Source organism: Nelusetta ayraudi, unplaced genomic scaffold, assembly GCF_046127955.1.
Source record: "Nelusetta ayraudi isolate G7.1 ecotype Tasmania unplaced genomic scaffold, CSIRO-AGI_Nayr_v1 ptg000052l, whole genome shotgun sequence".
NCBI lineage: Eukaryota > Metazoa > Chordata > Actinopteri > Tetraodontiformes > Monacanthidae > Nelusetta > Nelusetta ayraudi.
The window spans coordinates 7838100-7856365 of NW_027466102.1; the positions used below are offsets into that span (position 1 = coordinate 7838100).

The 18266-nt window shown below is 41.6% G+C and overlaps 2 protein-coding genes across 4 annotated transcripts; one reads left to right on the forward strand and one right to left on the reverse strand.

The window, feature by feature from the left end:
* The first annotated feature begins 978 nt into the window (after positions 1-978).
* On the forward strand, positions 979-10691 carry LOC142896195 (leucine-rich repeat and fibronectin type-III domain-containing protein 2-like). Of its 2 annotated transcripts, none has more exons than XM_076037732.1 (6): positions 979-1167; positions 6098-6261; positions 6665-6836; positions 6955-7008; positions 7710-9101; positions 9505-10691. In XM_076037732.1, the coding sequence occupies exons 5-6, from the start codon at positions 7726-7728 to the stop codon at positions 10460-10462; spliced, it is 2334 nt and encodes a 777-aa protein (XP_075893847.1). In that variant the 5' UTR covers positions 979-1167; positions 6098-6261; positions 6665-6836; positions 6955-7008; positions 7710-7725; the 3' UTR covers positions 10463-10691. The 2 variants fall into 2 exon arrangements, with proteins under 2 accessions (XP_075893847.1, XP_075893848.1); XM_076037733.1 differs by lacking the exon at positions 979-1167 and adding an exon at positions 2341-2414.
* Positions 10692-15092: 4401 nt separating this feature from the next.
* On the reverse strand, positions 15093-18047 carry stxbp6l (syntaxin binding protein 6 (amisyn), like). Of its 2 annotated transcripts, none has more exons than XM_076037618.1 (6): positions 17990-18047; positions 17571-17738; positions 16991-17121; positions 15817-16129; positions 15647-15737; positions 15093-15351 (listed from the first exon to the last, which is right to left on the reverse strand). In XM_076037618.1, the coding sequence occupies exons 2-6, from the start codon at positions 17722-17724 to the stop codon at positions 15333-15335; spliced, it is 708 nt and encodes a 235-aa protein (XP_075893733.1). In that variant the 5' UTR covers positions 17725-17738; positions 17990-18047; the 3' UTR covers positions 15093-15332. The 2 variants fall into 2 exon arrangements, with proteins under 2 accessions (XP_075893733.1, XP_075893732.1); XM_076037617.1 differs by having other exon boundaries at positions 17921-18044.
* Between the last annotated feature and the right edge of the window lie 219 nt (positions 18048-18266).

Here is an 18266-nt window from a genome sequence, read left to right on the forward strand (position 1 = left end):
AGACAGAAGCATGCCATCTAATTATATAGGCTTCTGAGGATTTAATTTGTTAAAATAGAAAAGAGAGGGACAGAGAAAGAGAGAGACTCATGTGTGGGTAGTTATGACCACTTTAAAAGTGAAGCTCTAATTCGAGTAAGGAAAATTTGTATAGCAAAATACATGGTGATCAAGAGATCAAAAAGTGTATTAAAATTAAAAAATAGAAAAGGACAACAGAAGACAAGAGGAATGCATTGCAGCCTATTTCCCTGGACTTACTTTCAATCGAAATCACTGCCTTGCTTCAGTTTTACATCTGAACTGAATGGATCCGCAGTCTGAGTTCAACTCAATAACAGGAGGTCTACAGCCCCCTACTGTTCCATCTAGCGAACAGACCTGTCTAGCAGTGCCAGCATACAATAATACCTAACATATACAAATTATAAAATGCTGCCTGCTTCTGAAAGCTGTCACCTCAAAGAAAGACAAGACTTAATTTAAATTAAACATATATATATATATAAAAAAAAAAACACTTATTTAGTTCCGCAAACAATTTGTATATTTATTTTCTGCTCTAACCATGCACATTTCCCGAATGTGGGCTAAACAAAGGCATTCTTCTAAGTGTGCTAAATGTAGGCTAATTTTGATAAGTGTAGGCTACCTATAATTATTCATTTGCAATGACTGAAATTAATGAGAAATTCCATTTTGTTGCGAGAAGTTGCCAAGTGGTTTGGTGCTTTGTCCATGTCATTTTGAGAAATTTTTGTTATTTCTGTTTCAAGAAATGAGCCAAAACTGTAACTGCAGTCATTTGGGTGAGTGTGTGTATGATTCACGTGTGAGAAATTAATTCAGGCGCTCTGACGTTGTCGGATGAGTGACAGAAGTAGGCGATATTCCTGAGGGTGCGTGTACGTGTGCGTGTGACAGGGAGAGAGGTGGGGGGCGGGGGGAGGGAGAGAGAGAGAGAGAGAGAGAGAACGCGTAACGGTGCGCGTGCCTCCTATCCGTCGCTCTCCACGCGGAAGGAAAAAGGACATAACCGGGAATATAAGCGAAGGACACGTTGAGAATATGACCATACTACATTGTTATCTTGCGAAACTAACAACATCCGAGTGATTACATCTATCGCGGACAGAGAGGTCGTCTGCAAACGCCTGCTACAAGGAGGTAAGTCGCATTGAGCCGCGCTGTGACCGCCTTGATAATCCGTGCTGTCAGCGGGCGCGCGCGTCACCGTAGCCTTTAACTGCGTTGCGTTAGCATAAACAAAAGAGGGCAAAATAGGGTGGGAAAACACAGGAATTTAGCACCACGGAGTCTATATATTCTGTATTCCTTTATGGGTAACACAAACACGGAGACAACGTCCGATTTTGACGTGCTGCCGTCACCGTTCTTGCTCCGCCTTATCGTCGTGCCCTATTTAGCTCTAATAATGGAGCTGTGGGTGCGTTTTGGGGGATTTTAGCGAAAGCAGCTGAACGATATGAGATTTTGTGGAGATACACTTATCACTTCTTTATTAACCAACCTCGTGGAAATGTGAAAATGCCGTCGTGAGGTGGGTGAAATACCAATCATGTTGTGAAGCTAACATTTTATCTGTGCATCTGTAATGTTTTTTTTCTATGCTGTCTTGTAAATGCTGTCCAAAGCCCAGGACAACAAATACATTCCATTTTGTTTGTACGTTAGAGTTCAACCCCTTAAATTGTGTCAGGACTATTGTGCAGCATACACGGAGGTGTTCGCCCATCTGACTTCAGCCAAGCTAGGCGGCTGATGGAAGACGTTGTTTGTTTCCTGCAGGTCACTTATGAGTGATGGGGAATTTGTCGGTGAAGTCAGACACCAAATGATGAAACCTGTCACCTTAATCTTTCTGTCTGTTAAAAGATTACATTTGCCAGAGAGATTAGAGTTAAGCACTTACTGATTCACCATTAATCCTTCTGATGCATATTTGAGCACTGGTAGGGGGTGGTGGTGGTGGTAGAGGTGGGTGGGTTGTGGGGGGGGGGGGGGGGGGGGGTGAGAGAGGTTTAAGTCAGCGGGGGTGGAGTGGCAGCTGGCTGTTCCTGACCCAGGCATCACAATGAAACCGCTAATCCATCCGATAATACATAAATCTGACTTGCTGTGCCTCACAGATCCTGGTTTTCCTGTCATGTATTTACACTCGCACGTTTACATGTACGTATATTTTCATTCGAGATTCGTCTCTGACTTGCCGTAGTTAACCACGATTGATTACGTTTTGATTTGCACGTCTAAAGTTCAGTTTTTTGTTGTTTTTTTATGTTCATATTAATGGCCCTGTGATGAACTGGCGGTGTGTCCAGGGTGTATCCTGCCTTTGCCCTATGACAGCTGGGACAGCTGGGACCCTGGGCCCTGAGCTCAGGAATAAGCGGGTATTGAAAATGGATGGATGGATGTTCATATTACTGCAAAGCAATTATTTCCAGAGTGTCATAATTGGGAGCCGCATGAAAACGGAGAAAGGATTTAGTGGATCTGGATCCACTTATTGCATTGTGCATTTTGCAGGAGTTTCATTTCAGGTCCTATCTCGGTTTCATGCAGCTACTGTTTGAAACCAACATAAGAACAATTGTTTCCCCGATGGTCAGAAGGAAGAAGGGTCAGAGCGTTCACTTGCCATCCATTTAGCAATTGCTTTTAGTTAGCTTCTTCAATTCACTTTCGTCCACAGTTCTGCGGTGACTCCTGCACTCCAAGAAGCAAGGCAAAGCCGTGCCTAGCCAGTCTTTCGGAACGTTGGCTGCAAGTGGATGTTTAGTGTGCGATTCAGCTCCAGGAAAATCCTCCACGCCATGAAAAATACACACAAGTTGACAACCAGTTAATTGGCTACAAATTTTGTCATAGATTTCTGTTAACTATTCTGACTAATCGTTAAACCCCTACACCGGTGTAGGTGGTTGCTTAAACCATCACCGCAGTGTGAATTGAAGAACATAAACACAGCTAACGTTAGCAGGACGCAGTGTTGAAACACAGCGCTACGGCTTGAGGACCTGACTACAGGTGAATGAAAGGCGTGCAATGCCTTGTATTTAATCTCATCACGTATTAATGAGACCAGGGTCGACCTTGTTTTTGTGGTAACAGGCAGTGCTTGAGGTATCAGAGAGAGATTGAGATTTTGACTCTCTTTCGCATGATGTGATGTGGATGGACAGATTCAGCAAAGAGTATGACAGTGGACATTCCATGTTGCATGTTTTGGAAATAAGCCTGAGAACCCAAAATGAAATTATTTGGATGTTCAGAAAGGCAGGATAGAAAATATCGGTAGAGCTGTGAGACAGGAGGTCTAGAGGAAGACTGAAGAGCAGATTTATGGATGAAGTGAAACAGGGCTCAAAGTTGTTGTCGCATGAGAAATGGATTCAGACAATTGGGTCGGATGCACGCAGCTCATTGGCTGTGGTGACCCCAGAAGGGAAATGCTGAGAGGAAAATAGGAAAATTGGGATTGAAAAATGTACCACGTTAAATTGACTTCAAAAAGCATTCACTCCAAATGAGGTTGCATTGACGTTGTTGTAGTACATCAATCCAGAACGTCATTGAAAACCGACATGCCACACACTAAAATCCCAAACAGGACTGCATCAGCAACACAAGTCCCGAAGTGCCTTCCGTAGATCTGAGCAGTTGGTGTGTATGTGCATTTGTGTGAGCAGCATGGAGGTCCTTGGATTTAGCTCAGGTAATCAGATCAACTTGGCGTGAAAGATAAATAGGCCCCGGGCATTAGTCTGCTTAGCTTGTCCAATTGCAGTGTTCTCTGTCTAACTTTACAAAAAAAAACAAAAAACACTGAACATGAATCAGGCAGAACATTTGCAAAATAACAGGGTTGTGCGACGAGATCCTGAGGCACAACAGCAAGTGGACAGGAAGTCTTTAACTTGAATGATGCCCCCTTTGCAACCTTATCCTCTGGACTTTGTGTCAACAGTCATGTGACCTATGGGAGCTTGGCTCTAGGGCTGTAGTGTAACCGGTTGATTTGTTTTTTTCTAGACCATCATTCAGATTGTTCAAACATTTTGCCATATGTGCAATAGCAATAGCATTCTAGGATTTCTCCATTATTCCCTTTAGTTCGACGGACAAGCAAAAGCCCCCTTCACTCATACAGTTTAAAAGCCACTGTCGTACCGCTATTAGCTGCCTTGCCTGTGTGTCACCATCGGAGGACCAAAACACAATGCAGTGGAAAAGCAGCAGAGAACTATCAGTAATTATCGCGAGCTCCACTAGATGCTGATGATGCTCCGAGTGTCACGTTTTCTTTCCGCCACGCTTCATTCAAACGGTGTCAGTACAAACCAATGGGTGTCAGTACATTTCCTATACGTCAACACAACACCAGCGCTGAGATGATTAAGAACTACTGTCTGAGTAGACGGCTCTCCGCGTGAAAACAATGCGACATTGGTTGGGCTCTGCGTGGATAACTGAAGGCACCTGCACCTTTACCTCTAAGACAGCCATCTCTGAAAAGGGCCAAAGTCGGATAGATTGAAAAAAACAGAACAAAAAAAACTCTGAACAAAAAAGTGTCAAGTTCATATTTTTGTGTAAGTTATGGTTTGGAATGGATATCAGTTACTGTAGCTAGCAGTTAACAGTTACAGTAGCTGATAGCTAAATTGTTCTCAAAATGAACTGGTCATTTTTTTCTTTTCACCTTCTTTTCTTTCTTTCCTCAATGTGGGCTTGCCCTACCCTTTGACACACTGTTGAACAATAGCGGAGAAAAGAAAACACTGCAGAAAATATTGTGTAACATGCCAGCTTCTCCGCACACAGAAATCACAGATATAATCAAACCACAAACTTTATTTAAAAAACAGTGCATCAGATCAAATGAAACAAACGCAAAACCGCACAAATTAAATATAAAGTTTACGACTACCCCTTAAAAATAAGCACAATTTTCACCCACTCGCAGCCGAGTCCAAATCCCTTCATTTTTCTAAAAGCATACAGTTGAAAACAACTCACAGTGTCAGTTAAGCTGCAATAGGCCTAGACTGCTGAGGCAGATCTTTCTCTCCTGCGGAGGAATGTGTTCCTCAGTGCTTTTGTAGCTTCTGTCACTTTACTTCCGTGCCGTTACTCCTCCATCACCTATTCATCCAATTCTGCACTTAAAAGCGAATGGAACGTACTGCCGCATTCTCTAATTCTCCTGAGCAGGCGACGAGTGAGACAATGACAACTTGGATACTTGGATCTTCTATTTCCCACAGGGGAGTTTTCTACTGGCCGGTGTAGCATCCTGTTTCCTCTGGAGGAATCTATTGGTCGTCTCATTGATGGTGTAAAGCTCTTCATGATGCCTTTTGATGCGACTTAGCACTCTCTAAAACACGGCTCTCTCGAATACTCGATTCTGATTGGTCAATCACCAATATTCAGGTGTTTATTTCTCAATTGATTTGCTGCGGCCGACCGCAGTCACCAGCTTCAGTCGCTTAGCAGCCAGTGAATCCCTCCTACATTGCCAGCTAACACACAGTTTCCAAAATGTAATATTTTTCTCCTCTGGCATATTTTGACTAGACGAGAGAAAAAAAACAGAATAAAATAAATAAAATATGAGGTGCGAAAAGGCACAAAATGACTGTACAAGAGAGAGACACGACCAAAACACCACATGGGCCATGAACATGTTGAGAGATGCTGCTCAGAGCATAAAGGTTCATCGTGTAATAGTTGGCTAGATTTATGATTTTTATATTGGTAAAAGTTTAATATACTGCCCATATGTACATTAATAATAGTGTACAATAGCAACTGTGCACAACACAAGATTATTGATTATACGTGAGAGCCAGGCCTCCAGATGTCTGTCATCTAGCTATTAACGTGGAGAGATATCAACAGATTGAGCTAATTTGACAGTAGACAAATTCAAAATGATGTCGGTTGATCTCCTGCCACGGTCCCTTTTCAGCTCATGCTCAATGCAGAGTGGTTTTATTTGTCTGTCTGTCTGTCTGTCTGTCTGTCTGTCCATCCGTGTGTTTGATTGCATGTTCTTTCTGTGTGACAGTGAAGCTGATTGGAGCCTGTACCAGAAGATGCCTCTCACTGGAGGTCTGACGAGATCAAGACCGAGGAAGGCCGCTATTGTGACGCTGCGTCACCTGATCAAGACATCCAACCATCAGCTGAGTGAGCTGCATCATCTCCAACAAACTGCTCAGGCTGGCGGAGGTCTGCGCTTTCCTCTCCATATCTCCTTCAGAGCATTCACTGGAGACTGTACTCTGTTTCCCATGGAATGATGAACTGCCCATCCCTCGCTTTTTGTGGACAGAAATTTCAACGTCTGCATTTCAGCTATGCACAGTAATGTGCGTAAGCCAGATCAGCGATTACAATTCGTGCATACGTAGCCGGGATTATGTTCACTTGTGTATTGTGCAACAGCAACATCATTTTTATTTGCTTCAAGTTCAGTTATTGTCAAAGGCATCTCCCAGTCAGCACTGGCAGTGCTCAGAAATTGTCTTGCTTGGTCATGTACTGCTGGCTCCTATGACTGCTACACATAAGAATATGGACAGTGCAATTTTAGTAGGTAAATAGGCTCCTAGTAATTTATCCTCTTCTTCAGATGGGACACAACAAGATGTAGCAGGTCTTCACGTGGTCTGACTGACATCGGAAAGTGCATTTGGAACCAACCGTGGCGTAATTGGGAGTTGTTGTATGATGGGATGGACCCAGACTCTCTTCTTCTCTTTTGGCCAAGAAAAAGGACAACAGGTTGTTCATCACAGCTGGAGGTCAGGGGTGACCCCGTCACCATGATTGCGAACTACACCATGTCCTTAACATTCTTATCTTACTGCAGGATTACACAGTACAGTGCACTCTGATAAACCGTGACTCTTGCTCTTATAGGAGAAGCAAAGCCCGGATAGGATCACTGCTGACAGATGTCAAACATCCAGAAAGGTAAAGCACTTGTTTTCTACAGATGTTTAGTCAAAGAGTGTCAAAGTGCATTTTGTAGGTTATTCTGCAAAGATCAACATTCTTATTTAAAAATATATCTATTACATAATCCATAATCTAAAGTTTACACTGAGAAATAGGCCTACCATGATCCTTTACCATGAGGGTAAGCTCTTGTGACCTATCTGTGTTGTTTTGCCACCTGGGTTAACAATCTTTCCTGCCACTGTGCAAAAAGTACAATGACTTTAGTGCAGTAAAGCCCTAAGTGTTTCCTTAAAGTAATAGAATTATCAGTCCTGTTTGATGTTTTCATGTTGAAATCCACCAACGAAGAAATGTAGACGGGAAGGTTTGAGGAAGTTTGACCAGTACTGTTCTCTTCCATTTTGTTCACTGATCACACTGAAAGGATTATGGCTACAAACGAGGTTGCCAAAATGTTAAGCTATCCTTTAAACATTCCACAAAAATCTATATCAGCAATATCTAAAGAGCAAATCTAAATTTATATGTGAACTCACATTGGCCTCTGATGATCAAGAATGTATGTGAATAATACCATGACCCAGTAGAACTGATGTATCCGCTTTATATAAAAACATCTGTTTGTTATTCTTTTTTCAAAAGAGCTATTGCTAACATATGGAACAGTCCCTAACCTTATCTTTGTTTTGTGTATTTTTTATTTGTATACGTAGGTTCATTTGACTGACAATGGAACTGATCCTTTATTGCCTGCTAGTCCTAGGAGCCACAGTGATAATCACTCAGGCATGCCCCAAATACTGTGCTTGCCAGAATTTGTCTGAATCCCTTGGCACACTGTGTCCTTCCAAAGGCCTTCTTTTCGTGCCCCAAGACATCGACCGGAGCACAGTGGAGCTCCGTCTGGGAGGCAACTACATCCTCCGCATTACACAGCAAGACTTTGCCAATATGACTGACCTTGTGGATCTTACTCTTTCTCGAAATACCATCAGCTACATTCAGCCATTTACCTTTGGTGACTTAGAGACACTGCGATCCCTTCACCTGGATAACAACCGCTTAATGAGCATAGGCCCGAATGACTTGCGAGGCTTGGTCAACTTACAACATCTCATTGTGAACAACAACCAACTGGACCACATCCATTTAAAGGCATTGGAGGATCCTGCACCCGCCTTAGAAGATCTAGACCTCTCATACAATAATCTTGTGTCTTTGCCATGGGACTCCATTCGTCAGATGGTTAACCTGCACCAGCTCAGTTTGGACCACAATCTGTTGGACTTCATTCCCAAGGGAACCTTCGCTGGACTGGAAAGACTGTCTAGATTAGATTTGACATCGAATCGCTTGCAGAAACTACCACCAGACCCCATATTTATCCATGCCCAGAGCTCTGAGATTCTAACAACACCATATACTCCCCAGCTGACTTTGAGCATTGGCGGCAATCCACTTCACTGCAACTGTGAGATGCTATGGCTTCGAAGGCTTGAGAGAGATGATGACCTGGAGACGTGTGCCTCTCCTCCTGGCCTGAAAGGTCGTTACTTTTGGAAGTTGAAATACGAGGATTTTATATGTCAGCCACCTCTTGTTACCCAACATACAAACAGAGTGCTGGCCCTGGAGGGCCAGACTGCCAGCTTAATGTGTGAAGCAATGGGGGACCCTTCTCCTACCATTAATTGGGTATCCCCTGATAACAGAATGCTTATCAACTCCTCCCGAACTGTAGTGCACAGCAATGGTAGCCTTAGTATCACCATCACAACATCCAAGGATTATGGCACCTTCACCTGTATTGCATCAAATGTGGCTGGGGAGTCCACTGCCTCTACTGAGGTGTCCATCGTCCAGCTACCCCATCTGAGTAATGCCTCTGGCCAGCCAGCACAACCTAAGCCTCACCTCTCTGATATCACGGGAACAACCAGAATAAGCAAAGAAGATACAAACGGTCAGCCAAAGAGGGTTGTGTCAGTCTCTCAGGTAACGGCTACTTCAGCTGTGGTCAAGTGGACAGTCAGTGAGTCGGCGCCAAAGGTGAAAATGTTCCAGCTCCAGTATAACTGTTCTGATGATCAGGTCCTGATCTACAGGTAAATGAAATAAAATAAATGACTACATTCTGCAGGAATTTTGAAGTATTGCAGATGTCTAAATGTTATTTTAAATACTGTTACTTGAAGAAATTCTTCTGACAATTTCTATTTATTTGTTGTAAGGTTAAATGAACATTTTGGTAGCATCTGTGAACCCTGTGGAATCATTGCATATAAAGAAGCAGAAGAAAGCCTTCACACATCTAAATGTACAAAAGAGTAGTGTACACATCAAGGGAAAGGATTCTTCCAGTAAAATCATGGTGTCCCTTAAGGTTTTAGTCATGTATGATGGCAAGGATGACTGGACACATCATATGGTACATCTGTTGTATTTTGGCTATTGTGCCAAAAGGTTGTGATACAACCTTTCCTGACTGTTTTCTTTGTCTTTATTCAGGATGATCCCAGCATCCAGCAAAGAATTCTCCATGACAAATTTGGTGTCAGGAGTCCAATACGATCTCTGTGTACTTGCTGCATGGGAAGACACAGTCACCACACTCACTGCTACCAATATTTTGGGCTGCACCCACTTTTTCACAGAAGATGACTTTCCTTCGTGTCAGCCTCTGCCACGTCACCTGTTAGGTGGCACCATGATTCTGGTGGTGGGGTGCATCATTGTGGCCACACTTCTCATGTTTATCATTATTCTCATGGTACGCTACAAAACTACAGAAAGTGAGTCTCCGGCTGGGAAACTGACTGGAGTTTGTGACACATACTCCCAGACTAACGGAGGGCAACTCAGTCTTAATGGGCTTTTAAACCAGACTCAGGCTCCACCTGATGTGAAGGTCGAGGCCAAATTTGCACCACAGGATGATGCGCTGCAGTTCAGATGTGGCTCCCTTCAGAGCAGCCTGAGTTCTTCTTCGTCATCCTCTACTGCCAGTGGCCCCCAAAGCCCCAGAACGACACTTGCTAAGATTTGGAGGTCCGCTCACTCCAAGCCCCGGTCCAATCTGGATCATCTCCTGGGAACCTTTTCTTCACTGGAGCTGCGGGGGATGCAAACCTACAATCAACAAGCCTCCAGTCGCACAGTAGCATTAGCGGCCAAATCATTGACTGACAGGGAGCCGCTGTTGGGTCGGACACTGGATTCTAGACTCAGCAGACTTCTCATGCTTCCACTGGACTGCAAGCCAAAAAGGAGTCAGTCCTTTGACATGGGAGCTGTGACAAAGACTGGGGGTGCACAAGTGTGCAACAAATCACGCAGGATTAGCAAGATCTGGACAAAGAGAAGCCTCTCTGTTAACGGCATGCTTCTGCTGGGTGAGGAATGCAACGCAGGAGAAAGCAACACGATGCAAAATTGTGCAGACTGGGTGGTAGAAAGTACCGTATAACAAGAAATTTAGCATGACAGTCAGTGCGTTTCCATTACTTTAGATAATCAAATTATTGCCTTACTCTGTGAAGGCACTCAGTCGTCCAGGTTTTCTTAATGTAGAAGGGTTAAGTTGAGGCCACTGGACTTGTTCTTGCGATCTTGAAGATGTTTCGCCTCTCATCTGAACGGCTTATTCAATTCTAAAAATGGTTGCAAAGTCCCTTGTATTAAACCGCCAGGAGATTAGAGGAGCCCTGCATACAGTGAACTTTGATTAATTCATCTTATGCATTCTGCACATATACCTGGGAAGGTTCTCAGTAGTCCAGGGCCATCATCGTCATGAAGGTTAAGTTAAGGCAACTGGACTTCAAGATACTGGTTTGGTATCTTGAAGAACTGACGAGGCCGTTCAAATGAAAGACGAAACATCTTCAAGATACCGAAACCAGTCCCTTTGCCTTGAACTTCATCTTCAAGGCATATGTTGAATGAGATGTAGAAACAGAGTGGTGCCGTCTTGCCGAGTGTATTTGGTAGCACCGTTAACATTATAAAGAACAACGGTCTACAAGGACTAGTAGCAAACATTTTATAACTCTATAATTTGCTATTCCTTTGATAAATAAAACACAATAAAATGTCAAGACTGGTATTGTGTGAATAATCACGTGGACTGCATTGTGTATGTACTATTTACTAAATGCAGACCAGACAAACGGTGGTCTGCACAGGAGGAGTTTGGCACTAAAATAATCTGCAAGTGCCTTGTATGATATTCTCGCCATTGAAACCTGGAGTATGGGCGAATAGAACAGACCGTAATCCTAGTAACGCAGGACTCCGATTGTGTAGAGTGCATGTAAATGTATTGACTGTCAAACAGTGCCTATTTAAATGGCCTGCAATCATGCCAAGGCAGACCATGAAGCAACATGAAACGTTCACTTTCGTTCTCCACTCGAATGTTGTGACACAAACGTGATGGAATGTTAGAGTGGTCACAGTCACACAGGTCTTGTTTGAAATTGCTGTCGTGGTGTGTGATTAAAAAAAAGAAATGAGTAATGTCATTTATATAATCAAACACATTTAAACACTTTTTGATTTCTTCCATGAATATGCCAACTAAGCGATGTCACCAGTACACATTCTGAATGTTTCCATTGAATGCATTTCTGATGTTGCGGTATTAACTGTGTGTGTGTGCGTGCGTGCGTGCGTGCGTGTGTGTGTGTGTGTGTGTGTGTGGGTTTTGTTGAGTTTTATCATATTAAGAAATTTAGTTAGAAGCAAAATGTAAATGTTAAAAAGTAAATGTTTACTTTTTTATAGATATGACAGAGGGTATATGTTGTAATGGAGCTGGAACTTCATATTTCTGTATGGAATTTATATCAAACTGTACTGTAAATTCATAGTCATGATTGTATTTTGTTCTTATACACTCAATCTTAAAATCTATCAATCTAAGCATTTTCATTTCATTGTGTCTGTTATGACCCTCCAACAGGCTGGAGCTTCAGGAGATTTATTAAAGTACTTCACAAAACTAATAAATATGTGGGCCAAGGTCAACAAAAAAAAAGAATACACTAGGCTGTTATTTATTTATTTATTCATATATATATATATACATATATATATATATATACATATATATATATATAGCCATTCACATACAATAAACAATTTTCATCAATTTGCAACCAATTTTTTGGGAGTATTTTCAAAATGATCATTTAACTTGACGTTGATTTCAGTTACACAACTTAGTTGTGTTTTTTTGGGGGGGCGGGGGGGCAATTTCACACTGTTTTTAGCTTCAATTTTTTGGGGGGGAACACTTTTGCACTGATTTTAACCAGTATTCTGGGACTCATTTTGAAACTGAATGTTTCACAAAATTTGTGTTTATATGGTGACAGTGTTTTCAAATCGATTTTTAATCTCATTTCCCCCCATTTTTTTAAAACAGTGAATTTAGTAGTGATTTTATGTTCGTTTCTTTTATTGATTTGATTTTTGTTTTTCATATTTATGAACTGTTCCATAACTCCTCAGGTACTACCTCACATCGATCTTTATGCATGTATATGATTTTATATGTGACAACTAAACAATTGTGAGGTAGCAGTCTGTCAAACTCACACTTTGTCTTCACCCTTGTGGCTCTTTTATTTTACCGCTTTATTTGTTTTATCTCTCTCATCAGCAACAAACATGACATGACAAACATTAAGTGCAGATAGTGAAAGATGATGCTCCACCCTATATATACTCCCTATATATACTTGGTTTCCTTTTGTTCAGACAGATAGAAGTTAAAACAGATGTTACCTGCCTTGCCTCTGTTTTAACTTCTATCTGTCTGAACAAAAGCAAACCAAGTATATATACCAACGAAGACAGAATGAATGTTTTCAATCTGATCCTCCACCCTGTTGTGTCAAGACAGCCAATCCTATTGGTTCCGAGAGAAGTCCACGCCACAGCCTGCCTCCCACAGGCACTGCTCAAACTACATGTTCCCTGTCTTTTCAGTTGTTAAATAATAATAATTATTCTATAGTTATTCTATTGTAGTGTAGTGTAGTTTTTGTTTAGTTCCTTTTTAGTCTTTATTGTTAATATTTGAAGATCCTGATGACGTGACATACTCAAACAATAATTCCATTAGTACTTCTTCAACCTGGTTTGGGTCAGGTGTGTTTCCATAGCAACCTGGTACCAGCTCAGCATGGGTGGAGTCACCACAGCGAGGTGGGTGGAAAGTCTCTTGACGTTTGGTATGCTCCCCCGTATACCCGGACTCGTGTTTAATGTTACATGAAATTCTCTGGGTAACACTGTTGACTGGAACCAAAACACTGTCCTAGCAGACAAAATATAGAAGGTGAAACAATCACGTAAAGGTTAAGTGTGTAATATTTGAAGATTTTGAAGATGGAACAGCGACATCAAGTGGGTAGATTGCAGTGTCTTTCACTCTCTGTCCCCCTCCTGAGCTTGCCAGTGAACTACAGTGGCTAGTGCACCAAAACCTGGATATCTTTTCCACCTTCTTCTTCTTCTTCGTTGGTTTATTTGAGGATGCGAGCAAATTACTTTTATTGTCCTGCAATTATACACTTTTATTAATGTGTTTACAGGGGGTTAGGGTATTGTGTAAACAATCTCTCCGTAGTGACTTGACACTGCATTATAAGTTTTAGAAATTAAGCATGTGAGGGTCAAAGCTTTTTTAATTGGTTCAAAATGCAGGAGAGCGAGGTTTCCAAGTCACATCAGTCGTTTACATTGCATTTGTTGAAGGCTATAAACAAAACTCTTAAGTACACATTAAGCAGGATTACAGATATGCATTTGTCCACGTAGTTCAAATGAAACCCGTGCACTAAAGAAGATTATCACTAGACAAAGATTAGAACCGGGAGCAGACATACTGAACTGCAAAGTTAATACATTTTATCAATCAAGCTGTTTGGACGAAGTGAAATAAAGCAAACAGACAGAGGACAGACAGACAGACAGAACACATACACAAACAACAACAACAACAACAACAAAGCTATAAGACAGAGCAATGATGAACCCTGGATGAAACTAAAGTATCGTCCAAGCATTGTGAAAACACATGCAGGTCATCAATGCCAACATGTTTCTGAATTGATTTATTATGTTTACAAACAAATTGCAGCTCTCTGAGCTAAACCACTGAAACTGAAGACAAAGCAGGTTATCAAGGGACAACACTGTTTTTGTTGCTTATTATTGAGTGCTATGTACACAAAACAAATACACACACTGTCATTATTTACAAGCACACATTTTTTCTATAGATGCAAAGCTCTCCTCAACTTTGCTTTACAAAAGGCAATTCATTCCCATGGTGCAATTAAACATCATCACAACATGCTAACTTACTAATATTATTACATTTGTGTGGGTTGCTGAGTGCCTCTTAAAACCTTAGAAAAACATTCTCAGGTGTTATTTGGAATATTTCAAAGCCAGCCTCCTGGAACGTAAAACATTATCATGTCCATATCTTATTCAAATGATGTGGTGATATTAACATGTCATGACTGTAATTTGTTGAACCACGCATTAATTTGTTCAAGTTTAACAAGTCAATCTATAAACTACAAAAACAATTTATTTTTCTGTAAACGCTCTTAAATGAACACAAAGACACTTTATTCTACAACTATGTTGCCTCATAAGCAGTGTCTACATATGTCTGTGCACACTATGTATGCATGTATTTATATGTTTATGTATTGGTATGAATTGTGTCAAACTATTGCAATTCTTAACAAGTTAATCACCGCCATTGGTTCTGATTAATCATGATTAATCCCTTTTGCAATACTCTCCTCAAAGAAGCTTGATAAATCGATCTTGTGTTAAGGCGCAGAAATTGATTTTGCGAAACAATGGCTGAATTTAACAGACCACTCAGCTGAGCAAAGTGTATAAATCAGAACAAAGAGCTCTCCTCTCATTTCCAGGCTTGTCTGCGAAGCAACAAACACCCGCCGAGGGAGCAAATGTTAGGCGATGATTAAAATTCATAATGCCGCAAATATGTCAATGTGGAGTCAATGACCTGGACATTCGTAGGTAAACTGAAAAAACAGAAATTCAATGTTTTCAGAATTTGATGGTCCACAGTCAGTATTACTTATAGTAGGTGAGCACAGGTGGGCTAAGAAAACATTATACATTTTTAATAAAGCATGATTTCTCCCCACAGATGCAATTAAAATCCCTCTACAGTTGCCCCATTTAATATGTTACGCTCCCAAAATCAGCCGGTTGCCTGGAGCACCAGCCATCGCCGTCTCCAAATTCAAACAGTCTTTTCTCATGTGACGGCTGCATCACAAAGTGCGCTTTATGCTACAACAGAAAGAAGCATCAGAGTCAAGTCAGAACAATAGACAAACAGCAGCAGAGAAGAAAACAGATGCAGGCCTGCATGACAGGACTTGCAGCCATTGTGTTTTGGGGAAATTTAATTACAGTGAAGGAAAAATTTGAAAAGGTCGTTTTTGAAAAACACTTCAGAGGATTAATATCTTAGGTTCTCATACTGTATTTTTATGTCGCTTAAACAACTTAAATTGATTGGTCAATGGGTTAGTTTTGACAAACCAAAATGATACTTTTAACGATATAGGCTAATATTATGTACCTAGCAGATGTTTTCTTTGCAGCAACTATACTCTTCATATGGTTCACCAAAACTTTGCAGCGGTAGATGGCCAGGTTCATGGAGCAGCCACCTGTATTGGAAACAATGGTACAACAAATGACCATTGACTTCTGGAAACATTTCAAACTTTAGCGACTACGACCAGTTACCTCTGGTGAGTTTGGACTGACAGTTAATGAACTCTGGCCGGCTGAGGGAAACACAGCTCTTCGTTTGAGCAGGCTGAGCTTTTGATGCAGATTGACGGGTCCTGTCGTCGGGACCGGGTGCCACCTGGAGCGGCAGCTGAGGTTCTTGCCGTTTTTCGGTTTGACCCGTCTTACCCAGACTTGCTTCTTTTCTCTTGCAATAGGTCAGGCAGCCATGGTACAAGATCTGCACAAAGATGCACTTGTCTGCTGACGAGTTGGCCACCCATTGATCCACTGTGTTGTCAAACACCAGGTCAAATTCTGGTGTATCCTTAAAGAGAAAAAGACAAAGATAGAAAAATATTAAGTGCTTTAAACAATGTAGTGGTGAACCTAACATGACAATTTAGACTTAAGTTTCATTTGATTTGTATCAGGGTTTAATGTGAATCAGGGGATACGGAAGTTCCTTGCAAACGCCATGGGACCTTTAGTCCACCTTGCTGCGGTAACTCCGCCCAAGCTGACCTGATATACAATTGCAGTGGAAACACACCGGTACCTAATCTGCATTTATCCTTACATTCAACTGCATTTACAGGAAACCACCCAGCCAGGCCCAGGAGTAGGTAACCCCCACTAGGCCACAAGCTACCAAACTACCAGGCCTCGGGTAAACAAACCACAAATGCTAACACTACCAGCAACGAGGATCTGTTCCTCGTTGCAGCGGGTGCATGAACAGCTTGGCTGGATGGGGAAACCCAATGGCAACGCCAGTACCCAACCACCTACAATTGTGGTAAAATTCCTTCGGTTCAAGGATAAAGAGGCTGTACTGCAAAGAGCTAAATACCTGAAAGGAACCAAAATATACCTGAATGTGGACTCCTGTCCCTCCACAGCCCTAGGGGGCGCTATGTAGGAGGTGAGGGGAGTGGGGCCCACAGCTATGGATTGGAGGACATAGTGACGTGTCACAGGGAACACACAATGTCCTCTCAATATGCCAAAGCAAAGTGTCAAGGCGAGAATGAGAACTGCTCATCGGTCCCATGAGAAACATCATAGCGCGAGGTAAGACAGGTGAGAGCCAAACTCCTCAGTATCCAATATCAAGCACAGTCACACTCCACCTTGTCTCATGTCGGCAAGCGTCCCGTTTGCCAGAACTCATTCACTTGTTGCTGACCTTGTGGGGATTGTTGCCGTCGACCTGCCTGAGCTGCTCCACTGTCCACTGGGTCCTTCGAACAAAGGAGAAAGAATCCCCGAATTTCTTCAACTTTGTAATGAGGAGCTGACGCGGCTTTTTCTTGGTCACTGCATACAAATGACAAAAATAGATTTAAAGATAAATTTTGAGGCTCACATATACATATAAATATATATATATATATATATATATATATATATATATATATATATATATATATATATATATATATATATATATATATATGTATATATATATATATATATATATATATATATATACATATATACATATATATATATGTATATATATATATATATATATATATATATATATATATATATTATATATATATATATATATATATATACATATATATATATATATGTAGAGAGAGAGAGAGAGAGAGAGAGAGAGAGAGACGCCAGATAAAGTCTGGATATTTGGTGGCAGATCCCATGTCATAATGTACCACAGTTCAGTCTGGTCTAACTTAAAATGACCCGAGCTGCGTAGCGCTGGTGGAAACACGCCCTAAAACATAGACCCAACTAACCTGAAACACAGATGTAAGTTTTGTAGTCTCCTTTAGGCAGAGACAAGAAGGACATCCTCCTCCTCCTTTTTCTCCTGTGCACCTCCACTGCCACCAGCAGTCGCTCATCGCAAGGGAGGAAGATTTCTTTGTTGATGGCAGACTGGACGTTCATTGTTGTCCCAACACCTGTGCAGCATGGGTGATGTAGTTCAGTTACTCCGGTTCCATATGAATGCACAAGTTCAACTTAGAAATTTCAAAATCCAATAATGAGCTCTAATGAGTGAATATCTTACAAAAACACAATGTCCATAAACATTGGCTAAGGTGTATTATTTACAATATCTTTCAACTCAAACAAAGCCTACCTCTTCCTGTCCAGATATTTTTCCCGAATGTCTGCCTCTGTTGGGGAGCGTAAAAGTTAAATGACTTGCCTTCAGCATTTCCAGATAGTTCAAAATAAATTTGGATGATCCGTTTCAGGCGGCATGGTTTGTCAAAGTGACACAATTAGTCCACAGTCCTTTAAATCAAAGGGGCTACGTGCACGTGGTCGGTCATGTGCTCCTGGTGCAACAACAGTACACAGCTGTTCACACAGTCAGTGCTGCCTGCAAGGGTGACACAGATCTCCCATGGCGGAGGGGTTGCGGTTCCTTAATGGGCACCTAGATGCTTTCCCGGTATTATGAGACGCTATCAATGTGACAT

What these genes read in the sequence shown, in the direction of transcription:
- LOC142896195 (XM_076037732.1), top strand. Translation starts at nt 7,726, where the DNA reads ATGGAACTGATCCTTTATTGCCTGCTAGTCCTAGGAGCCACAGTGATA. An exon ending in GATCAGGTCCTGATCTACAG is followed by an intron (nt 9,102 to 9,504) that starts GTAAATGAAATA and finishes GTCTTTATTCAG; the next exon opens with GATGATCCCAGCATCCAGCA.
- stxbp6l (XM_076037618.1), bottom strand. Translation starts at nt 17,724, where the DNA reads ATGAACGTCCAGTCTGCCATCAACAAAGAAATCTTCCTCCCTTGCGAT. An exon ending in ACGGCAACAATCCCCACAAG is followed by an intron (nt 16,130 to 16,990) that starts GTCAGCAACAAG and finishes TTTCTCTTTAAG; the next exon opens with GATACACCAGAATTTGACCT. An exon ending in TCAGTCCAAACTCACCAGAG is followed by an intron (nt 15,738 to 15,816) that starts GTAACTGGTCGT and finishes TTTCCAATACAG; the next exon opens with GTGGCTGCTCCATGAACCTG.